Source organism: Perissodus microlepis, chromosome 2, assembly GCF_051167445.1.
Source record: "Perissodus microlepis isolate ML-2025 ecotype Zambia chromosome 2, ASM5116744v1, whole genome shotgun sequence".
Lineage (NCBI taxonomy): Eukaryota > Metazoa > Chordata > Actinopteri > Cichliformes > Cichlidae > Perissodus > Perissodus microlepis.
In genome coordinates, this window is record NC_140462.1 from 10,849,269 (window position 1) to 10,866,534 (window position 17,266).

Below are 17,266 nucleotides of genomic sequence, written 5' to 3' on the forward strand. Positions count from 1 at the left end.
AATTTGTTCAGATTCCAGTTCATCATGAGTAGCCATCCATTCAGAAAATAGACCAGACATCCCAATAGAAATCCAACAAACACTATACAGAGTAAGGATGATGGAACTAGTAATGAACTTTTTATGGATATCAGCACGTTATGATGTCAGGGGAAATGAAGTGGCAGATAATGCTGAAAATGAGGCCACTGGAAAAAGATTAGTGGAGTTAATTATCAGCTTTGGTAAAAATAAAAAAAAAATAAAAAAAGAAAAGAAATAAGAAATATATCAAAACAGAAAATGATGGAGAGATGGCAAAAATGATAGGAGAAAGAAAAGAAAGGACGATGGTTTTAGAAAATTGGATTTCATTGATTTACTTAGAAAGTTATCAGGCGATTTTTAATTATCGTAAACAAACGTATTTGCATGATAGGATCGAATCCTTAAGTGAGGTTTCGGTTCACACTCCATACCAATTGGTGGCGGCAATGCACCAGTTCGTTGTTTGTCATCCGCCAATAAGCACAAAGAAGACAAAGAAGAAGAAGCCGGACGCGGCCCTTTGGTGAATTTGCCCCCTCCGTGGCAGCAGGGGGCGCACTGCCAAGTTAGCTTTAATCCATCATGACTGTGGAAACTTCCGTTTCCGAGAGCCAGGGAGCCGCAACATCAACATCCACAGACAGATTCAGTTAATAGCTTAAAAGTCTTAACGTTAAAAGCGGTAAGGTTTCTGTTAGCTGTAGCTGTTGTTGACAGTATTACAGAGTAGTTGCACCAAAGTACGGGATCAGAATGAAGTTGATCGGCATTTAAAGCTGGCGTTAGCAAATGGCTAACGTTCTCCTAACCTTACAGTCACTCATTTAATCAGACTGTTGGTGAATTGAAATGTTACGAGGTCATTTGGGTTTGTTTCTTTCCTCCTCCCATCTCTTTGGGCGATATAGTATCAGAATAAGCACTGAGAGAGTTACCTGATATCATCTAGCTGGCTTTGTCGTTTACCCAGTTACTTTAATTTGAGACACACACAGTTTCCTTCGGTTAGAATGAGAATATTTTTTATTCCTGTATTTGTTTCAGGAGTCCGACGATGTCGGGGCAAAAGCGTCCTGCCGACCCCAGCGGCCCTTCGTCCTCCGGTGCGCCGCCAGAGAAGCGCAGGGAGCGTGAAGGAGAGGACGGAGGTGCCGGAGTCAGCGCCGCGGCCGGAGGCAGCACCGCGGTGGAGACTGTCATTAAACTGGGAGGGGTGTCCAACTCTGTGAGTCCCCATCTATTATCCACTCTACCCTTAATATATCTATTAGCAGCCGTCTTCTCGTATTGTGGCTAAGTTTTCTTCTTTGTGCAGTCATGTTTCAATCAAATCTTTTTCAGGAAGAACAAGACATCAAAGCTCTCCAGACTAAGAACAGAAAGTTGGGAGAATCTCTCGATCAAAGACAGGTAAATTCATTCCCCGGTGTTGTTTTCTAACTCATCAGACTGTAGAAGCTGCACTTGTTTCTTGTCTTGTTAATCTAAAAGCTTTTGATCTGTTATCTTGTTGCGTGCAGGTGATTGAGGATGAACTTCGAGAGCGAATTGAGAGATTGGAGACCCGGCAAGCAACAGATGATGCCAGTCTTCTGATCCTGAACAGATACTGGAACCAGGTGACCCCTCTGTCAAAAATGATCATTAACAAATATCTTCTGTATGAAGATGTAAAAATCCAAATATTATGCTGTTTGGTCTCTTTCAGTTTGATGAAAACATTCGGCTGATCATCAGGCGTTACGACCAAGCAAGCAGTGAGCCTGAGAAATCTCCAACGGGTGAGGGGCGGAGCCTGAAGCCAGAAACTCCAGAACCCGATGGCGACTCCAACCAGGAGAGAGCCAAGGACCGAGGTAAGAATAGAACTTACCAACGAATCATCACTTTGAAAGCAGTGACGTTAAAAAAAAAACAAAAACGGAATCTGTTATGTGGCTGTCATCCAGGCCATCAAGGAGAGACGAACAACTCCTTCCTGGCCACGCTGGCTAGCAGCAGCAGTGAGGAGATGGAGGCAGAGCTTCAGGAGAGGGTGGAGTCTAGCCAGAAGCAGGCTACCCGTGTGCTGGAGATCTATGAATCTCTGAAGAACACCGTGGCTCAGCTCAAGGCTGAGTTGGACTCTGGAGCTGGTGAGATTCAATGTTTTGACGTTTTCTGTGAAGAGTTTTTCAGTGAGACAATGAGATTAAATGTGTGTGCATCAGGCTTTCTTTAAATGTGATGCTGTTGCTTTTCATTCCAGAGGGCAGTCTGTGGGTGGTAGCATCCAAACTGAACACTCTCCTGACCAGTGAAAACGAGCGGCTTCAACAGCTGACGGAGGACCTCAAACAGAAGTACACACACATGACGAGCGAGGTATGAACTGTGTCTTGAACTGGATTAATCCTCAGATCCAAGTAACTTTTACACTTTTAACACAGTTGTTTTGAAGATAATATAAACTTCTTGAATGATTTGGTCATAAAGACTTGATTATTTATTTTTTTCTCAGTAGTTAATTCTTTGGGTTTTTTTCTGTGTCGCTTAGTCCCGGCTTCTGGCACGGGCGGCTAACAAGGCCGACCAGCGCGTCAGCGAGGTGCAGGCTTTGATCGAGGAGTTGCAGTGGGACATGGAGAAGATCCGCCGGCGGGAAAACAGACTGAACGCACACTTGAGCGAGATACTGGAAAGGGTGAGGATAGCGCAGGCTGATTAGAAGCAGGGAAATGTCAGGAGATTATTTGTATGTTGTAACACTTCCTGTGTACTCCAGGTAAACAGCAAAGGCTACAAAGTGTGTGGAGAGGCCAGCAGTGTGTGTGGGACCATCACTATTAACAAGAGAAAGGTACGATTTCCTTTTAAAGTTAAAGAGCAGCTTTTTGGACGGCAAAAAAAACTATAGCGTGAGCATTTTTGTACTTTTCCTTGACACAGTTTGAGGAGATGAACAGTGAGCTGGAGGAGAACAGAGAGCTGGCGGAAAATCGTCTCATTGAGCTGCAGAAGCTCGAGCAAGACCTGCAAAATGTTCAGCAGGAGAACGGCAGCATGAAGGTACTCGCACTGAACGCAGCATTGCTTTGATATTCGTTTTAGTCGCTTGTGATTTATGAGCACTTTTAAAGTCCACTTTCATGAAACCAAACAACTAAACTGCTAATTTACCATCGTGTAAAAATGCTTTTTACTGGAAGCTAATTAAAAATGAGTGGATTCACATGAGTGTAACAGAAATGTGAGGAGGTAAAGTCAGTTTTTACACCAGAGTCTTTCTGATGAACCTCAAAAACATGATGGAAATTATTCAGCAGCTAATATTTTTCTCTCAGTTTTGTTGACTTTTCTCATTACCTCTGTTTTGCTCAGACGGAGCTGCTGAACCGAGCTGAAAGCTTGGTGAAAGAAACCGCAGAGTATCGCTGTCTGCAGTCACAGTTTTCTGTGCTCTACAACGAGTCTCTGATCCTCAAGGCTCAGTTAGATGAGACACGCGCTCGACTCAACACCACGAGGACAGCACGGCTACGACAGCTCGAGCACATGGAGGTAGGTTGTGTGTTTGGGCGGTTTCGCTTGTCTTCGTCACACCTCGTCTTACTCTCATCTTCTCTGTGTGCAGAATGATGAGGTGACTCTGCAGAGGAAGGTGCGCACAGAGGTGTTTCAGTTGGAGGACACACTGGCGCAGGTCAGGAAAGAGTATGAGATGCTGCGCATCGAATTTGAGCAGACTCTTGCTGCCAATGAGCAAGCAGGTAACTGATGGAAGTTTTGACATTAAAAGTGAATGAGATGCATTATTTGTATTTGAACCAAAACCTTCACCCTTGACTTCCTCTTACTTCATTCAGGTCCCATTAATAGGGAGATGCGACACCTGATCAGCACGTTGCAAACTCACAACCAACAGATGAAGGGAGAGGTGGTGAAATACAAGTTGAGACTTAGAGAAGCGCAAGCTGAGCTCAACCAAGTAAGTGAGATGGAGGCAAGAAGAGAAATGAAACAATGATGGCGTGCTTTCACAGTCACATCTTTTGGGTGAAGTGAAGCAGAACATGATGGCACAATCTGTTACCCTCATAGGTTCGCGCTTCAAAGGGCAACGCCCCCCTCCAATCTCAGTCCAGCACAGAGATGGATGTGAAGGAGGATACGACTTCTCCATCAACGCTAGCTGTTTCTGGGGAACCTGTGGTCAAGACGGAGCCTGACAACGGCTCCTCCACACCCAGCAGCACAGGTAACTCCCAGCTTAGCTAACTAATTGTAAAAGATGATCTCATTTTATGTAGCTTTATTTTAGATAGCTTTTTATTTTTTCGCTAATTAGCCTGTCCCAGTTTACAATTCCTCCATGGCTTTCTCGCATCGTCTTTCTACAGGTGCCTCAGTGAAAACAGAGTCTGGTATAGAGCTCGAGGCAACTATAAAGGAAGAGGAGAAGGAGGAGAAGAAAGAGAAGGAAGAAAAGAAAGAAAAGGACATTATAAAGAAGGAGGAAAAAGAGAGAGAGAGGGAGAAAGAGAGGGAAAAGGAGAGGGAGAGGCCGACCCGGAGCAGCGGGAGCAGCAGCAGCAGTAGCAGCAGCATGATAAAGGAGGAGAAGGAGAAACCGGGGAGCAGCAGCCAGGCAGAGGAGTTGGCCGGGGAGCGTCTCTCTATGGTTGGAGGGTCAAAGAGGAAGGAGATGGAGCAGCTGAAGATCGTCCGCACAGAACTCAAGTAAGATACATTAGTGATTTTTTTTTTCATTTATTTTAAGCTGTGTCAGAGATTATTCATCCATGCAGGATTTTTTCTGCTTTTCTTTTTTTTTGCACACACATAAATTAAAATTATACATTACAAAGAGACATATGACCAAGAATTTGGAAGCTGGAAAAATATTGTAAACTGTAAGTACTCAAACAATCAGGGATCTTGTGGTTTTTGTCCATTATCATATTTTTTGTTTCCTCAATCTGATTTTGGAGGGCTTGATTTCAGTGTTACAGCTTTGTGTTCATAGTTTCATATTATAGTATTATATATATGCTTCATATGTCACAGTTGTCAGAGTACGGTGGAAACATGTTTACTTTCATTGTTGTTGTGGATCTTTTGTTCTGCGGGTCAGCTTCAGGCTGCAAACGTCATATGATTCTTTGAATCAACAGCAGTAGCACTCACTAAATAATGAGCTCTTCATTATACAGCAGGTAAACAAAGAATGTTGACATGTAAAACATGGGTGAACTGTCTTTTTGTTGTATATGAAGCTAGCATAGTTTGAGAAACTCCTTTGACTGTGTGTTGTGTGTTTGTTTAGGTGATAGTTTTGTTAAAGATTCTCACTGTGGTTGTGCAGGAAAGCCCAGGAGTCCCAGCGGGAGATGAAGCTGCTGTTGGACATGTACCGCTCAGCACCCAAGGAGCAGAGGGACAAGGTTCAGCTCATGGCTGCAGAGAAGAAGACCAAGTCTGAGGTGATCAGCGCTGCACAATGCAGGCGTTTTGTTAACATGATCGGCAAAGTAGTGGAAGTGAATCTGTTTGGTCCACTAAGACGTTTCTGGCTTGATTTTTATGTATTTTTTTTTTTACATGGATGGATGGAAGCAGGTAGTAATGTGCTTTGGGCTTCCCGTATAAATGTCCTGGTTTCAGGCAGAGGAGCTGCGGCAGAGGCTGAGGGAGCTGGAGGAGAGGGAGAGGAGGGAAGGCAAGAAAATGGCTGATGAAGAGGCTCTGAGGAAGATCCGTTCTGTGGAGGAGCAGATCGACATCCTCAACAAGAAGCTGTCCATAGCTAAACAGGTGCGTGACCTCACAATTTAGTTTTTACTCTTAAATACCTCTGCCTGGTTCTTTTCTTCCAACACTCTCGCCTCCTCCTGTAGGAGGAAGACGCTCTGCTGAGCGAGATGGACGTGACGGGCCAGGCTTTTGAGGACATGCAGGAACAGAACATCCGCCTGATGCAGCAGCTCAGAGAAAAAGACGACGCCAACTTCAAGCTGATGAGCGAGCGAATCAAGTCCAACCAGATCCACAAGCTGCTGAAAGAGGAGAAGGAGGAGCTCGCCGACCAGCTACTTACTTTAAAAACTCAGGTGAAGCACAAGGCGACTGTAGCACCCATGTGCGCCCCCCACCACGCATAGATTAATTGCTAATTACTAATTGAATATAGTTAATTACTTTCTTTTAATGCACTGTGCATCATAGTGGTTTGTAACAAACATGGTAAAACAGTTTCTGCTGAACAGTTTCCTGCTTTGTTGTGTTTTCTTTTTTTTTCTTCAATAAAAGGGATTTCTTGAAATCGTTGTTTGCGCTGTACCTTACAGGTCGATGCCCAGCTGCAGGTGGTGAGGAAGCTTGAGGAGAAGGAGCGCCTCCTGCAGGGCACCATCAACACTGCTGAGAGGGAGCTGGCACTTCGAACACAAGCCCTGGACATGAATAAACGCAAGGTAACATATTGTTCAGTATGAAGGGGATAAAAGCCAAGGTGAAGGGCAGGAGAAAACCTGCTTGTCAAGGGATGGCAACCACTCACTGTGATGCCTTTTCGTCTGACCTGACCTCGAAGGAAACAGAAGTCCATCGGAGGCCCAGCCTGTTGAGCTGAGCAGCCAGTTTTTGAGGTTGTTATGTTGCCTTGGTACCTTCTCAAGATGTGCCAAAAAATCCTAGAGCCTTACAGCGAAACAACTTTTAACAAACAACAGTTGCACAGAGTTTAAATGGATCAGCAATCAGCACCTTATAGACCTTCTGTGGTTTATCTGCTCAGTGTCCTGGAGAGTGGAGACACTGCTGACATCAAAACTGGCACTTCACTTCCTGACGAACCCCTGCGCACATTTGCCCCCTGGAAATTTTATGATCTTTATTGTTTATTTCATATACCAGCTCATCTGAAATGTTATCGAGCACTCAGATGATACTGATGTAGGCGTTGCCCTCCTACGTAACGGGGAGGAGGAGAACACACCAATGTTTGATTTCTTCCTAAACTGTTGTGAGCAGTCAAATCTTGTCTATTGATTTTTAACTGCAGGCTTCTAACAATACATCTTTCACTGGAGAGCCGGTTCAGCTCACTAGAAAGTGCCTTTACATTGTGCTTGATCATATGTAAAGCTTAAATAATGTGATAAAATGCCATGTGACTATGCTGTAAATCAAATTTCCCTAAGAGGGCAGAATCAGAGCTACAAAATGAGCTGCTATTAAGGAATTTAAGCTTTAGTGCTATTTAGATGTACATAGTTAAAGTAAATAATAATTAAAATCACTTTCACATGCTGTACTGTGTGTGCACAGTGGAGTGCATGGGATTAGAATTTCCCCACTGACAGCTCTCATCCTCCTTCAGGCTCAGGAGTCGGCTTTGCTTTCGGAGGAGGTGCGAACTCAGCTGGAGCAGGTTCAACAGAGGCTCAACCTGGTCAGAGAGGAGGTCGTTGAGAACAGCATCTCCAGGGAAAAGGAGTCCTTCAATGCCCGACGGGCACAGGTACGCAAATCACCAAGTTTCAGTAAACACGGCAGTTTGAAATGCCATCACATAATCATACGCACTGGGATTACAGCAATTTTAACTGTACTGCTAAAACAGCTCTACATGTTGATCCTCCACAGCTCTCCTGTATCAGATTGTACCATAAATCTAAATTGGATTTAAAACAATTTAATTTTCTGTCATAAGACTTTCAAGATGACTTTTTCTCAAAATACACAACATATTTTCTAATCCCTAATTGGATTTGTTTCCTCTATAATTCCAATATTTCCATTTTGTTTCCCCTCCAATGAAACGGTGAAAACTTCTCACATGACTGTTAATGCCACTTTATAGTCTCTTTTCCACGAGTACTTACTCTATGTGACTCAACTCGGCTTTGATAGTTTTCCATTGCGATCGAGTAGCACCTTAAGGTGCTTGGAGTTGTTATAGCAACGCAGCTGCGACAAAAAGCGGCACAACAGTGAAGGACGTCGAAGCGAGGGTGTACCTGCTGCTAAATCGACAGTAAACGTCTGGTTTGAACACGGTGTTGGTTTGTGTGGAGCCATTTGCCTCATTGCCAGGTTTGAAAATGGCGATTTAGGGTTTTTTTTGAAAGAGTTACTCTCATGACTCTTTAAGTGACGCCACTGACTGGCCAATCAGCAGCATGCAGTTTGTTGATGTCACGTTTTTGGATCGCCTTAGATTGCTTGGAACCCAGCAGAGCAGATATTAAAAATGACCTAATGGAAACCCCTGAAAAGTCGAGTCGAGTCAGTACAAAAGGGCTATAAGACTATTATAGTCATAAAGTCTGTTGGTAGATGAGCCCAAAATATAGGGAGTGTCTCCTTTCACTTACAGCTGTTACATCTCCCCATTGTGTTTTTTTTCAGGAGGACATTTCCAAACTGAGGAGAAAGATTGAGAAGGCCAAGAAGCCAGCCGAGAAAATCAGCAATGGAGACGATATTCTAAATGAAGAAATAAATGATTATAAGGTGGGTTTAGGTGGTACAGAAGGTAACCGTTTTCATTCAGTCACAGCACTGAGTTTAGAGTGTTTGTTCATTTTAAACTTTTTAAAAAAAAATCAGCTGTCACAAAGTCAACAAAACAAATATACACTTTACAATGCGGGAAGACACAAAGTCTCACAAGAATATTTAGACATTTTGGAAAAAAACATTTATTTGATGTCTTGGATAGTTTTAAAGTAGATGAATTATTGCTGCTAAATTAGGAGTTGGGGCCTCCAGCCAGACCCTCAGCTTAGCATAAAGTCTTGCAGCAGACTAGCCTGGCTCTCGACGAAGGTGATCCGATGAGTCTGCCAGAACACTAAAAGCTCAGTGATGTGTGTATTGCATCTTTAGTGTAGAAATTGCAGCATTCGCAGGAGGTTATGTCTTTTAGACACTCTGGGAAGTTAGCAGTCTCAACCAAGATAAAGCACAGCAGCATAAACTCCTGTGCTTCTGTTCCCCATGTGTTCAGTCTTTGTGCTAATCTGAGCTCACAGGTTGCTAGCTATAACTTCCTATTTACTATAAAAACAAAATGAGGCTAACCTTGTGGCAGAGTTTCTCCTCTAACTCTGAAACAGTCCAGCTTTAAATCTGATGACCATTGATAACTTTATGATTCTAATGCTGAAAAACATCTGAGGTCAAACTACAGTCTCACCAACTGTGGGAAAAAATACAGGCAGATCCTGTTACACATAAGTAATGTCTCATGGCTGCAAGCAAAATCCATAAACAAATACACTGACAGGTATTATAGCTGAGTGTGTTTTTGGGAGTGTGATCAGAGTCTTTATGAGGACAGAATAGAACAACTGGAATTCAGTGGATCTGTTAGAAAACAGACTTGCTCAAATTTCAGATTCCTATAGGCCTGTGGTCACATTTTTCCAGATTTATCCCCAGAGGCAGTACATATAATTATGATCTGAGTCTTTGGTGATACACACCTGCTTTACAGGATTTCTGTTCTTCTAAGAGAGTGGTTGAGTGTTAAGTCTGGTTTGAGGGCTTCACTCCTGCCCTAGATATTCACTTCCACTCATTAGGAACCATTCAGTCGAGAAAAAAAATGTCTTTTGTATTGTGTATTGTTCAAACCGTTCCTTCTCTCTCTCTCACGCTCTCTCTCTCTACAGGCACGTCTTACATGTCCGTGCTGCAACTCCCGGGTGAAGGATGCTGTGCTGACAAAGTGCTTCCACGTCTTCTGCTTCGAGTGCGTTAAGACGCGCTACGACACACGCCAGAGGAAGTGCCCCAAATGCAACGCGGCATTCGGGGCCAACGACTTCCATCGCATCTACATCGGCTAAAAGCCACGCAGCTAAACTCGTGAGGAAGCGGGTCAGCGAGATGAGCTGGAGTAGAGACACTGCCTGGGGAAAAAGCTCAGCACGGCACTCACGTGCCCCCTCCTCCAATTATGTACTTCCCTTACACTCTGATGAGAGAGACTGTTGGTGAGGACTCAGTCGATGATTTCAGCTTTGTGTGGGCCGCAGTGATGCTTTGAAGTTTTTTTGTTGTTGTTTTATTTTAACAATAACCGAAGCTTCTCTCATCCAGTGTCCACTAATTAACTTTCGTTTTTTAATGCTGGTGCAGACAGAGGCTTGTTTGTGTGCACTCATTTGAAAGCAGCCCATTAAACCAGTTATCAGAGAAACAGCAGTGCTGTGGATGTTGGTGTGTATGTACACTGTGAATGCCATTGTTTCTTCTTTTTTTTTTTATCTGCCTGTTTTTGCTCAGTGCTGCCCTGAAACAAGCTGACTTGGTGCTGTATAATTGCTGTTCTGCTAGTTATTAAAATGACATGAAAACTGTTCCGCTTCTTCTTCGTTTTTTTATTATTAAAACCATGTGAAGTCTTAACGTTTGATCCTGCAGCATTAAAATACAAGTCCCAGTGTGCAAATCTCTGTTTATCCCCGCTCAGCAGAGCTCTTTCCTCCCTCTGCTCCTCCTCCCCGAAGCCCCAGACGTGTTTGCACGCTGGAAACGGTCGTTAGAAACGCTGGAAGGAAGGGAGTGCCGAACGGGAACGGTGGCAAGAAGGGATTTTTCTCTCTCGCTCTCTCACTCTTTAAATGTTATGCAACATAATCCAACACAGAAGTGCATTTTGATGCAAGTTCAGAGACAAAGGAGCACCAAACTCGATCGCTGTGGGGCTCAGAGCTGAAATAAGAGGCTTTAGGAGACTCGTGGCCAGCTCACACTCACAGAGTTTCGGTCGTTTTCTTGCAGATCTGCCCAGGAAACAAACCACTTTTGGATTCATACACTGCGGGAGTTTTTTTTTGTTGTTGTTTTTAACTGTAACTTTCCGTTACGTTTTGACTGATGATCTCATATCTCTATCGCTGCTGGATCTAAGCCTTTAACGGTTACTTACCAAATATAGCTGGAGCGTCCTTGGGGAGCGCAGAGTTGCAGGATTGGATATTTTTTTGCAGTGCTGCCAGAGTTTATAATTAAACACTAATAGTAATAATATCATCCTGAAACCGAAAGGATTTTTAAACCTGTGTTTTATCTGAATTTCAAATTTTACACTTGAATGTCTTATTATTATTTTTAAAAGCGTGCGCCTTCTGCTGCCTGTCCTTCTGCCTGTTGGTGCTACATGTTGATTTAAAACGCGGTGTGCAGTCAGCGAATGCTCCCAACAGAAGCCATTTTTAAGTCTTTGATTTTCTGTCTGAGTCACTGAACACGAGCTGCTCAACCTGCTCTGAGCTGCAGCGTGAACCTGTGCGCGTTCACTTGGCACATTTCCCCCCCCCCATTGTTCTCAAACCTCCTTTCAGTGACTCCGTGCGTCTGGGCTGAGAGCGCAGTGGATGTGCCATGGCTCGGGTTTTGCTTACTATCTGTGTGTTGGCTCTCGGCTTGACGGTGGCCTGGGCTGGAGCCGAAGCTCGTGCTGAGCAGGCCAAGGCGGACAGCCCATCGGTGGTTACCCTGCGTACCGTTTTCACGGGAACCTGCCAGGAGATCCACCGGTACGCGGAGTCGTTAGTGGGAACCAGCGTGATACGATCAGCTGCTGAGGTAAATAGGGGAGGTGCACCGCGGGATAACACTCTTTTCCTTCTTGCACCAGGAAGTGGATTTGAATTGTTAAAATGCGGTGGTCTAACTTCACTATTCTCTCAGTATTCTCGCTCAGTGCTTAACTGTACCCGATTACTAATTCTGAAAGCTCCAACCTTTCTCTTTAACCTTTCTCCACCCATCACTTCACCCTCTACACACGCATTCCTCTCCATGTGCTCTTCAACTTGATAATCTCCCTTCCTGATCCCCCATCATCTTCTCTGCCCTCATTTTTCTGTCTTCTCCTCACCCCTTCGCACTCTTCCACACACTCATCTCCGCCTCCCTGCTCCTTCTACTACTGGTGGCTCCCTTTTCCCTCAGAGTGCAGTGTTGTTTCTTGAGTCATTGCTTGGCCAGGAGAACGTCAGTACATTGGCCATGGTAAGCGATATTCCTGGGTGTTTCCATCGTGCTGCCCTGACATGGTGCCTTAAACAGAGCCCACTCACTTGGTTCAGTTTAGCCCCATGTCGTGTCATGTCGTGTTACACCATATAGCGCTGAGAGTAGAGAAGCTGTGTGTTTCAGTACTGTGATATTTGCATGTAAGGGCTCACTTTACTTGTGAGCTTTTGTGTGTGTGTGTGGAAACCTCATTGTGCATTAGTAGTTCACCATGAATCACCTAGTGTGTCTGAATGTGTGAGTTAACTTCCCGCATGCAGTCAAACTGAAAATAAAGCCTGTTTCTGCAACTTCAGATTTAAGCTAAACAAAAGATCTGGAGCTGTGCTGAGAGTTCCCAGTAAATTCAGTGTAAAAGAGCAAAATCTTTGGTATAATAGTGTAATAAATAATAAGGCCGATTTTACAGTTATTTAAAAGTTTTGGAAATCAAAACCAATAGAAGGTTATTACACCTGTTTATGAGTTACACAGACACTGACGTGAAGTTCTTAAGTTTGTGGCCTTGTGTAGTGCAACAGGTGCAGATTAGATATGCGTCCAACTCACTGGGCTCCCCTTGACCTTGCAGTACTGTGTCTGTTTACTCTGTGTCTGTGTGTGTGTCGTTTTGTGAGTCGGGGGTGGAGGGTGCACAGGAATAGAGAGGGGTGCTGTCCAGCTGTCACCAGCACGCACAGCTGTTTGTCCAAGTCGGCACATCTTATATCTTAAGATGCCGCTCATACGGGCTATTAAAGTTCCCAGCTGAATGCGATCAGTGAGTTTGTACCAGCTGCTCCTGTCAGCATTACAGGGAGTGCAGAATTATTAGGCAAATGAGTATTTTGTCCACACCATCCTCTGCATGCATGTTGTCTTACTCCAAGCTGTATAGGCTCGAAAGCCTACTACCAATTAAGCATATTAGGTGATGTGCATCTCTGTAATGAGAAGGGGTGTGGTCTAATGACATCAACACCGTATATCAGGTGTGCATAATTATTAGGCAACGTCCTTTCCTTTGGCAAAATGGGTCAAAATAAGGACTTGACAGGCTCAGAAAAGTCAAAAATAGTGAGATATCTTGCAGAGGGATGCAGCAATCTCAAAATTGCAAAGCTTCTGAAGCGTGATCATCGAACAATCAAGCGTTTCATTCAAAATAGTCAACAGGGTCGCAAGAAGCGTGTGGAAAAACCAAGGCGCAAAATAACTGCCCATGAACTGAGAAAAGTCAAGCCTGCAGCTGCCAAGATGCCACTTGCCACCAGTTTGGCCATATTTCAGAGCTGCAACATCACTGGAGTGCCCAAAAGCACAAGGTGTGCAATACTCAGAGACATGGCCAAGGTAAGAAAGGCTGAAAGACGACCACCACTGAACAAGACACACAAGCTGAAACGTCAAGACTGGGCCAAGAAATATCTCAAGACTGATTTTTCTAAGGTTTTATGGACTGATGAAATGAGAGTGAGTCTTGATGGGCCAGATGGATGGGCCCGTGGCTGGATTGGTAAAGGGCAGAGAGCTCCAGTCCGACTCAGACGCCAGCAAGGTGGAGGTGGAGTACTGGTTTGGGCTGGTATCATCAAAGATGAGCTTGTGGGGCCTTTTCGGGTTGAGGATGGAGTCAAGCTCAACTCCCAGTCCTACTGCCAGTTTCTGGAAGACACCTTCTTCAAGCAGTGGTACAGGAAGAAGTCTGCATCCTTCAGGAAAAACATGATTTTCATGCAGGACAATGCTCCATCACACGCGTCCAAGTACTCCACAGCGTGGCTGGCAAGAAAGGGTATAAAAGAAGAAAAACTAATGACATGGCCACCTTGTTCACCTGATCTGAACCCCATTGAGAACCTGAGGTCCATCATCAAATGTGAGATTTACAACGAGGGAAAACAGTACACCTCTCTGAACAGTGTCTGGGAGGCTGTGGTTGCTGCTGCACGCAATGTTGATGGTGAACAGATCACAACACTGACAGAATCCATGGATGGCAGGCTTTTGAGTGTCCTTGCAAAGAAAGGTGGCTATATTGGTCGCTGATTTGTTTTTGTTTTGTTTTTGAATGTCAGAAATGTATATTTGTGAATGTGGAGATGTTATATTTGTTTCATAGGTAAAAATAAATCATTGAAATGGGTATATATTTGTTTTTTGTTAAGTTGCCTAATAATTATGCACAGTAATAGTCACCTGCACACACAGATATCCCCCTAAAATAGCTAAAACTAAAAACAAACTAAAAACTACTTCCAAAAACATTCAGCTTTGATATTAATGAGTTTTGTGGGTTCATTGAGAACATGGTTGTTGTTCAATAATAAAATTATTCCTCAAAAATACAACTTGCCTAATAATTCTGCACTCCCTGTATGAATCACACTGCCTGCACATTGTCTTCTGTCGTCTCTCTGCATGGTTTTCAGTCTGGCCAGTATGCCATGTTACTTAATTGTGGCCTTGTGTAATAACAAATGTAAAGCATGTCTCTACCCTCCTTGCACACCACTCCAGTTTTTTGAGATGGTGATCCGATTCCTGGCCGAAGGAGCTGCCAGCGGCCTGAATGTCATCGCTGTTTACGTCACAGAGATCCTCAGAGTCACTGGATTTGATGGTGGGTAGCAGGATGAGCCCCTATGTGTGTGTCTGTTTGTGTGTGTGTGTGCTCACGTAATGTTGAATCCATGGCAATAAAAAATGCAAGTGAAAATATGCAGACTTGCCTCTCCCTCCGGGCAATTTGTAAGCCACTCCTTTTTAATTGTAAGTGTTTGCTCTTGTTGCTTCCTGTGTAACAGAAAGTATTTTCAAGCTTTATTCTTTATAACAACGCGGCTAAGCTGGATTTCCTCCCTCCACAGCTACACTGAAACTGCCCCACTTCACTCCAGAGGGTGTGACGGCCGTCGCCCAGTGGGGTCTGGTGGCCCTTATTGGCTACTGGTTGCTGTCCATCGTTCTGCGTCTGCTGATTGGTGTGATAAAGCAGGTCTTCTGGATTATCAAAACTGTCTTGGGACTCTGGTTTTTTGGACTGATAGTGACTGATAAGCAAGCGTCCGCAGACACCACCGCAGTTCGACTGGCTGGCTTAGTGCTGGTATGCGTCTTTTTGACGCTGCTCACTTCGAGCTCTGAAAAGTCTTTTGTTGTGGAGGATCGACTGAGGCGCCTGGAAGGCCGAGTGAACGCAGTAGAGAGTAAGAAAAAGGAGTAGTGTTGAGAAAAGGCAGACAGGAGTTAAGATGGACAAAGGTGATGGCAATGCAAGTTAAGAAAAATAGTAACTGATTTCTGTCAGCCTGTTTGTGTGAGATATGGGTAATAAAGTAATCTCTGGGATTTTTAATCAAAAATGCTCTTTTCGTCTGCAATCAAGCCACATGAAACTTGTTTACTATGACAAACAAAATGTATTGAAAGGCTACACAAGAAAAAAATGACTGTGCATACAGGAAATAATTCCATAAATGAGATCATAACAGTCCTTTTCTGCCCTGTCTGTTGCACCATTTAAAACACAATAAAATATTTTACAAAATTTGCAGTTCCAAGAGAAAAGCTTCAGTCATGCAAACTCTGTGTGCATTTCAGCCAGCTGCTTACCATGACCACAGTTTCCACAGTGACAACTGAGCTAAATGGAAATGTTGTTTCGTTTGCAAGTACTGTGCAAAAAAGCAAAGTATTCTGTTCCTTTGGTACACATTCCTGGGGGTCAACCATCAAAGAATGACGAATGGTGAACCATTGAGATGCAAAAGTACAATCTTTGACCTTCTGGTATCACTAAGGGAAAGTCCATTACAGCAGCCAATCCAACCGATATTTTAGTCTGGGCTGAAGTGGTTGACCAACTGCCAGACCAGCGTAACCCAGCGTAATCATGCAGCTATCCTGATTGAGAACCTTCCATGCACTGATGGCATCTTAGATTAGGCTTCATAAGCACAAGCATCAAGCAACACATCTTATATTTGGTGACTTATGTTCAATTAGCTACAGCCATGCCTCTTCACTCCCATCTGCCAGGCTGGGTCCCAACGGCTCTGTCATCTGGAAGCTTTTTAATCCTTTGGGTTCTTACCACCAATCTCCACCCCCACTGCCACATCAAGGGAATGGAGCAACCTGACCTCAGTGCCAAAATTATCACTTCTGCTTGCTCCCCTTCACCATCAATAGTCAAAATCCTCCTACGCTGTTCTTTGGTGGAGTGCCAAGCAGACCAGATACAATTCTATCGTGAAATCAACCGTTTTTTTCTCACCACATCAGTGAAAAAAGGAGGAAACTGATAGAGTGTTGCAGCTAAATGTGTCTACAATGAATTTCTTTTAAAAGATTAAAAGGATAAAGCAAGAATTAGACACCAGCTCTTCCTCTCACAGCTCTGCAACCCTTTTTATGCATTTGGATTTCCCAGGCCACAACTTCACTTAATTATACAGGAATGGCAAACCGATTCAGCAGCTAGCTTATGAACACTTTAGAGCACCTAAAGAGCCAGCTGTTTCCGTTAACAGAATTTAGAGAGCATTAAATATTGGGCATATGTTCACCAGGTGTCCAAAACACAGATAAATGCAGATTTTGCAACTCCTTCCAAACTTTTCTTAGTCACTTAAAAGAAAATCTTCTTGTTACACTTCCCCAAAAACTTAAAAAGCAAAACAAACCCTAACTCAAGCTGTGAAAGAATGGAAGTGGATATTTTCACATTTTTGTTATACAATAGCATACATGCTATAGCCTTTATAGGATTCCCACGTTTCTGATATAATCTACACAGAGATTGCCAATTATTGTGGGAAAAGGCTAAACAAAAACATATTAATTTTAAGTAACTTTAAGAAATTAAATGAATCACATGAGGTTTTAGTGCTTAGAGTTTTATTTTGTGTGTTTCTTCTGCTATTACAAAGTTAGTTTGAACGCATACTCCAGTTCTTAAAGTATGAGCTGATAAACCTTTTTAAATGTCTCTACACAGGACTACTTGTTGTGCGTGTCAGACAGGTCTGAGGTTCTGTTGTTTTTCTTCTCAAGACAGAAAAGCCTCAGTTGTAGTTTGAGTCCTGCTCTGCTTCCTGTCTTCTGTGAACCAGCTGCTATGGCAGAAAGGAATTTATGTGCTTGGATGAGCTTTTGGCTCTCTGGTGACACTGTTGGAGGTGCTTTAAGTATTAGTGAAGGTAAACTGTGCAGGGGAACAAAT

The 17,266-nt window shown here is 43.6% G+C and overlaps 2 protein-coding genes across 3 annotated transcripts; both read left to right on the forward strand.

Moving 5' to 3' along the window:
* Nucleotides 1–558: 558 nt before the first annotated feature.
* Nucleotides 559–10,376, forward strand: rnf20 (ring finger protein 20, E3 ubiquitin protein ligase). The gene is made up of 22 exons (XM_084945407.1): nt 559–709; nt 1,072–1,252; nt 1,369–1,437; nt 1,548–1,646; nt 1,736–1,883; nt 1,977–2,162; nt 2,276–2,391; nt 2,564–2,710; nt 2,792–2,866; nt 2,956–3,075; nt 3,388–3,567; nt 3,641–3,776; nt 3,873–3,994; nt 4,108–4,264; nt 4,407–4,746; nt 5,372–5,489; nt 5,671–5,820; nt 5,904–6,116; nt 6,354–6,479; nt 7,388–7,528; nt 8,419–8,523; nt 9,687–10,376. The coding sequence occupies exons 2-22, from the start codon at nt 1,082–1,084 to the stop codon at nt 9,861–9,863; spliced, it is 3,096 nt and encodes a 1,031-aa protein (XP_084801533.1). The 5' UTR covers nt 559–709; nt 1,072–1,081; the 3' UTR covers nt 9,864–10,376.
* Nucleotides 10,377–10,503: 127 nt separating this feature from the next.
* Nucleotides 10,504–15,589, forward strand: LOC146392332 (uncharacterized). Of its 2 annotated transcripts, XM_084945429.1 has the most exons (4): nt 10,506–11,607; nt 11,977–12,036; nt 14,560–14,662; nt 14,910–15,589. In XM_084945429.1, the coding sequence occupies exons 1-4, from the start codon at nt 11,404–11,406 to the stop codon at nt 15,263–15,265; spliced, it is 723 nt and encodes a 240-aa protein (XP_084801555.1). In that variant the 5' UTR covers nt 10,506–11,403; the 3' UTR covers nt 15,266–15,589. The 2 variants fall into 2 exon arrangements, with proteins under 2 accessions (XP_084801564.1, XP_084801555.1); XM_084945438.1 differs by lacking the exon at nt 11,977–12,036 and having other exon boundaries at nt 10,504–11,607.
* The last annotated feature ends 1,677 nt before the right edge of the window (nt 15,590–17,266 follow it).

Coding starts and splice junctions, on each gene's coding strand:
- rnf20 (XM_084945407.1), top strand. CDS start 1,082: ATGTCGGGGCAAAAGCGTCCTGCCGACCCCAGCGGCCCTTCGTCCTCC. Junction 1,884..1,976: donor GGAGAGAGCCAAGGACCGAG/GTAAGAATAGAA, acceptor GCTGTCATCCAG/GCCATCAAGGAGAGACGAAC. Junction 8,524..9,686: donor AAGAAATAAATGATTATAAG/GTGGGTTTAGGT, acceptor CTCTCTCTACAG/GCACGTCTTACATGTCCGTG.
- LOC146392332 (XM_084945429.1), top strand. CDS start 11,404: ATGGCTCGGGTTTTGCTTACTATCTGTGTGTTGGCTCTCGGCTTGACG. Junction 11,608..11,976: donor TGATACGATCAGCTGCTGAG/GTAAATAGGGGA, acceptor CTTTTCCCTCAG/AGTGCAGTGTTGTTTCTTGA. Junction 14,663..14,909: donor CAGAGTCACTGGATTTGATG/GTGGGTAGCAGG, acceptor CTCCCTCCACAG/CTACACTGAAACTGCCCCAC.